Source organism: Microplitis mediator, chromosome 3 (assembly GCF_029852145.1).
Source record: "Microplitis mediator isolate UGA2020A chromosome 3, iyMicMedi2.1, whole genome shotgun sequence".
NCBI classification, from domain to species: Eukaryota; Metazoa; Arthropoda; class Insecta; order Hymenoptera; family Braconidae; genus Microplitis; species Microplitis mediator.
This window is the reverse complement of record NC_079971.1, coordinates 20233994-20240583: the sequence shown is the minus strand read 5'-3', so window position 1 is coordinate 20240583 and position 6590 is coordinate 20233994. Positions and strand designations below refer to the sequence as shown.

Below are 6590 nucleotides of genomic sequence, written 5' to 3'. Positions count from 1 at the left end.
ATGGCTCGTGAGTGGTATTTTAACTCAGAGGAATTGAAGAACTCTCCAAGTTTTAAAGACGGTGTCAGTGCGGAAAAAGAATTGGATTATAAGCAGCAAGCCGCTTATTTGATCAACGACTTGGGCAAGCGGCTAAAATTGTCTGAAGTCAGTGTAAATACTGCTACGGTGTGCATGCACAGATTTTATACTGAGCATTCACTGCTAAAATTCAACAGATATGAAGTGGCAGCGACGGCAATTTTTGTGGCGGCAAAGGTCGAAAAAGAGCCACAAAAATTACAAGATGTGATCAGAGCTCTTCATATGTGTTTGAAATGAGTCGACAAGTACACGCTGGACATCGCCACTGCCGAGTATCGGAAGAATGCGAACTCTATAATAATGAACGAGAACCTTTTTCTGATTACATTTGACTTCGATATGGATATGAATCACCGGCATACTTATATTCTGAAATTCTGTGAAAAAATAAATGCTAGCAAGGAACTTGGCCCAATTTTTCTACAGTTAGCAACCTACATTTTGCAGCTGACGTCAATAATGTGCGTCAAAAATAAATCGACAGTTCTATATATCTATATTAATCCAAGCTACTACATGTTAAATGTGTGCACTTTGATTATCAATATCTCGCTTTACAAACGATCAAAAATTCGGATTTTTTTAAATTACATGCAGGACATCTACCTTGATATTATATTTCAATTGCATGAAATTCCTATGAAAAGTCGGTTTGCGAGTGAACTACCATAATTATACTTACAAAAGAGATTTTGGAACTTGTAAAAAACATATTGAAAAAATAATTTTTTTTCGACTTTTTTCAAATTTTTGCCTTGGTTACTCAGCAAATGCAAGGAAAAGACGAAAAAAAAAAATTTCTAAAAAATCTCAAAAAAAAATTTCGAACACAAAAAATGATGAAAGGGTCTTGTAGGGAATTTATTCAAGTTTTCAACGCCGCCCTGAAATTTACTGTGTGATCATTGGTACCTGAAATATTGATGATCAAACCCAAAAGGATCTTTTTTCGTTTGAAGGCTGATATCTCAGTGACGTTATCCGACGAATCTCAAAAAAATGCAAATTAAAGTTGATTGAAATTGCTAACCAATCTATGCATTAGTTTAGCTGAAAAGAAATTTTCACAGACCGTTGACTCTCTCAAAGAAAAAATAAAACTTAGAAAATTTTTGTCTCGCGTATATAATTTGGACATCTTTTCATATTTTATAGACATTTTTTCAGTAATAATTCAAAGAATTTTACATATTCGAATGATAAAAATGTACGATATTTAGAAAATTTAAATCTGAGAATTTTACAAGAAATATAAATTTAATTTTTCCCATGAGAATCAGAAATTCAAAAGAAATTGTTAATAATGAATCTACTTGAAAAATTATGACCATCACCGCCTGCATGACATACTTTTCAATTCTTAAAAAAAAAATATACGAAAAAACTTTCATTGCTCGAGTTAAAAATTCTTTCCCCGGAACATTTATTTTCATTCACAGCTCCCGCATCGGTTATTTAAAAACCGTTGATTCCTCATATGTATTCGTCTTGACAAAAATAATGATTTATATTCTCACCACAAATAAAATTTTATTTTCTCTCTTAAAATCTATACAGCCCAAGCTACACTGTTAAAAATAATTTGAAAATTACAATACAAAAGGAATTAAATTTTCATTACTAGATATTTGAATTGTATTTTCAATGAAAAAAGCTTCAAATTTAATATACGTTATTTAATAATCAAGCTGGTATTGAAAATTAAGATAAAAAATATGAATTTTAATATACGTACTTAAAATTTATATTTGTTTTTTTAATTTTCAAACCAAGTATTGAAAATTCTAAGACATATTGAATTTTAATTATTCCATTTGAAATTTCATAATACTTTTTTGAAAATTCAAATGCTTGTATATGAAATTTCTGCGCGTAACGTGCTGCGCGTTCAGTAATCAAGGATGTGTAGTGAAATATATGATATCTGTGTGAATAATGTGAGCGGTGTACATCAGACTTTATTATTGTTAAGTTTTTATTTCCTCAGTAATATAAAGTAAGTAAAACTTGTGACTGAACTGAACATCATTGACAGTATGATAAATGATAGAATGATACAGTATTAAATGTGATATACACTGTTAAAATAATTGTTTGAAGTTTCAAAACATTGTATATAACGCAATAAAGACATACAATTGTGTTTGAAATTTCATTGTAACGATCGTATACACTGAAAAAAATAATCGCTAGCTGCTAGCGATTTTTTTCGTTAGCAGCTAGCGATTTTTAATCGTTAGCTGCAAGCGATTATTTCGCTAGCGGCTAGCGATTTTTTCTTTAGCAGCTAGCGATTTTTAATCGTTAGCTGCAAGCGATTATTTCGCTAGCGGCTAGCGATTTTTTCTTTAGCAGCTAGCGATTAAAAATCGCTTGCTGCAAGCGATTATTTCGCTAGCTGCTAGCGATTTTTTCGCTAGCAGGTAGCGATTAAAAATCGCTTGCTGGAAGCGATTTTTTCGCTAGCTGCTAGCGATTTTTTCGCTAGCGGGTAGCGATTAAAAATCGCTTGCTGGAAGCGATTTTTTCGCTAGCTGGAAGCGATTTTTTCGCTAGCAGGTAGCGATTAAAAATCGCTTGCTGGAAGCGATTTTTTCTTTAGCAGGGAGCGATTAAAAATACTGTTTTTATCATTAAAATATATATATATATGAATATATATATATATATGAATATATATATATATAAATATATATATATATAAATATATATATATATATATATATATATATATTTATATATATATATATATATATATATATATATATATATATATATATATATATATTTATATATATATTTATATTCATATATATATATATTTTAATGATAAAAACAGTATTTTTAATCGCTCCCTGCTAAAGAAAAAATCGCTTCCAGCAAGCGATTTTTAATCGCTACCTGCTAGCGAAAAAATCGCTTCCAGCTAGCGAAAAAATCGCTTCCAGCAAGCGATTTTTAATCGCTACCCGCTAGCGAAATAATCGCTTCCAGCAAGCGATTTTTAATCGCTACCTGCTAGCGAAAAAATCGCTAGCAGCTAGCGAAATAATCGCTTGCAGCAAGCGATTTTTAATCGCTACCTGCTAGCGAAAAAATCGCTAGCAGCTAGCGAAATAATCGCTTGCAGCAAGCGATTTTTAATCGCTAGCTGCTAAAGAAAAAATCGCTAGCCGCTAGCGAAATAATCGCTTGCAGCTAACGATTAAAAATCGCTAGCTGCTAAAGAAAAAATCGCTAGCCGCTAGCGAAATAATCGCTTGCAGCTAACGATTAAAAATCGCTAGCTGCTAACGAAAAAAATCGCTAGCAGCTAGCGATTATTTTTTTCAGTGTAGAATTCAAAATACACGCTTTTGAATTATCAAACAAACGCTTCAGATTTTCAAATACATTTATTTAAAAATTAAAAAGAAAGTATTTGAAAATTCAAAAAAAAGTATTTGAATATTAAAAAAAAAGTATTTGAATATTAAAAAAAAATATTTGAAAATTCAAAAACATGTATTTTAAATTCTATATGAAATTAGTATGAAATTTCAAGCACAAATGTATGTGTTTATTGCGTTATATACAATGTTTTGAAAATTCAAACAATTTGTTTAACAGTGTACTAAACGTTTTTAAATTTTATCATCACTGATAATTTCATATCATCTAAACCTCTGTATTAATTATCATTCGTTTTACCTTCAGATTTTTCAACACCAATTTATCTATAAAAGTTTTTTTATCACCACATTTTGATTTTCAATCGGCAGTTATTTATTTTTATAATTTTTTCTCATTATTTATTTCGTAAGTGAGCGATCAATAGTATCATCAATAGAATATTTTAAGTTTTCGGTATAAAATCGTTAAAATTATTTTCCTTATCGCTGATTCATAGCCAACGCTGCGTACAACAATACTTGGCGTCAAAAGCAGTCGTTTTGAAAAGGGCTCGGTCAAATTAATCAATTCTCATATCAAATTGTTGACGAAGAGGGGATCCCATCTGCTGGTCTGTAGTTTCACAAAACGCATCTGACTGTTAGTCTATTTCTGAACTGAGCGAGTTAGCTTTCTCCCTCCGTAATATTTATATTTAAAAGAAACAAAATTTTTGAAAAAGTTTTATTAATAATCAAAATTTAAATACAAAAAAATTAATAATATTTTGTAAAAAAAATTTTTTTATTTATGGTGAAGTTTGAAGTAATAATATAAATATTGTGATTTTACATAAAATTTATATAAAGTTTTGTAATTTCTGTGCTTCGTGCAAGTAAGCAATAAATTTATCTTTCCGCCAAAAATATTTAAAAAGTTTAAAAAAATGTGCGCATTAGTTTCTGTGCCGAAAATTAACGCAGCTGTCAGTTACAGTGAAATTTTCAAAAGTTTGAAATCAGCTGTCAAAGATGGCGATGTTGCTACGATAGAAAAACTAATTATTTCTATTGCTGATGAGTCGCCAGTACCTGCGATAATTAACGGGTACTCATTACTATGCGATGCAATAGATAATAATCAGGTAGAAGTAAAAAAAGTGCTTCTAAAATATATCGTAGGTGAGAAAAGTGGAGTCAACACAAAAACTCCACTCTACACCGCATTACACTACGCGATATTGAATGATGACTTTGACATCGCGAAAATGCTCATCGATGAGGAAGCTGACATCAACAAACCAGCAGATCTCGTCGTTAACGAGAGTTATTTCGAAAGAAACGATAGAAACTCTACGATATTTTATTACTTATCTGACAAGTGCTCAGAAGTATTCAAAAATGGACAAGAACTAGTTCTGAGACAGTGCACGCCTCTCCATGTCGCGGTCAGAAACAAAAATTTTGACACAATCGAACTCCTGTTGTGGAGAGGCGCTGATTCGAACAACAGGAACTGTTCGGGTAAGCAACCGATCGACATCGCCATCGATAAAAATGATGTCAACATGGTCAAACTTTTGATGGGACACGCTGCCAAAGACAATTTTACCAAATTGGAAGAATTCTCTTATGGCAGGAAAAATTCGTTGGCCAAGGAGATAAAAGCGACTCTGCTGGAGCAAGCGATTTGTGATCAAAACAACGAGCTGGCAATAAAGTTAATTGACAGCGGGATCGATGTTGACCAAGAAGACAAGAACTTCAATCGGACTCTGTTGATGAATGCGATAACAACAGGAAATTTGGCTGTGGTGAAGCATTTGTTGGCTAAGGGGGTCGATGTGAACAGATGGGACTACCAGGGACATACTGCATTTCACTTTTTGTTCATGCATTCATTTTACGACTGGGGTAATGAAGAACAAAAAGATATTACCTTGGAAGTTGCAGATTTGTTAATACACCATGGCGCAAATGTCAATGCAATGAATTACAAAGGACTGACGCCTTTATCTATGCTGCCTTATGACATTGATAAAATCGAATATCTTTTAAGTCATAACGCTGATTTGAATATTGTGACAGATTCCGGATTCACAGTATTTACAGAGACATTAAGTGACTTGCAGGATGTTCTTGGGTATTCGGAGCACGACGAGTTCTACGATAATGAAAAAATCCAAATTGTCAAAGTGGCTGAGGTTTTTGTCAAACATATCGTTAGAATGTTGTGTAAAAATCAGTTCGTTTGTCAACAAAACATGGAGGGCATTCAAGAAATGAATTTCATCGATGATTTTGCCAAAAAATGTTTCAACGAAGCTGAAGAAATGAAAAGTGTCAAGTGTGATTCAATAGTGACGCTTTATTATTTTTGGGTAGAGGACGATATTGATCGGCTATCCAGTTACGTGTGTAGTAGGAAGTTCATTGACTTTATCACAAAATCAGATAAGTTTAGAGAACATTTTCCCATTTATGGAAATGATTTAAGAGTCAAGTTAAATAAATGTTTGACTAGAAAATTTCTTTTTAATATGAGAAATAATTTAGTCGCAAAATTATAAATATGTAATTTATTTAATCGTAAATATATATATGAGACAAGCACCTCATATATATTGTCCATATTATATTTTATTGCTGTTGCTTCCTCGATTTTATACAATGGATCCGCCAGAAGTTCGCTGGGATAATTTCCATATGCTGCTGTTAAATCCTGCCGTTTTTCTTCCTGCACTTCTAATAGCATTGATATTGAAATTATTAAGAGATTGGTATAGAAGTGAAAACTATTTTAGGGTAGACTGAGACCCATTAATTGACATTGTCAATTAAATGACAATAATACATATATACTTTATTTATTCTTTAATTGTATAGCAATATTTTTTTTACAGATTATATTAATTGTGAATATATTTGATCTAGTCAATTGTAAATATATAATTTAGTTAGTTGTAAAAATTATAAGTTTTAAAAATTTTTAATGAAAAAAAAAAAAAAAAATGTAATAAAAAAAATAATAATTTTTGGGAGTGTTTTTTAATTTTAATAATAAATCATAAATTAATATAAATTTATACAATATTGCTTATTGATTTTAAAGTTCGATAAATCCTCTATCAAAAA

At 31.2% G+C, this 6590-nt stretch overlaps 1 protein-coding gene across 1 annotated transcript; it reads left to right on the top strand.

Moving 5' to 3' along the window:
* Window positions 1-321, top strand: LOC130665978 (cyclin-T1-like). The gene has a single exon (XM_057466612.1). It carries the CDS (start codon window positions 1-3, stop codon window positions 319-321), a length of 321 nt encoding a protein of 106 aa, XP_057322595.1.
* Window positions 322-6590: the final 6269 nt, after the last annotated feature.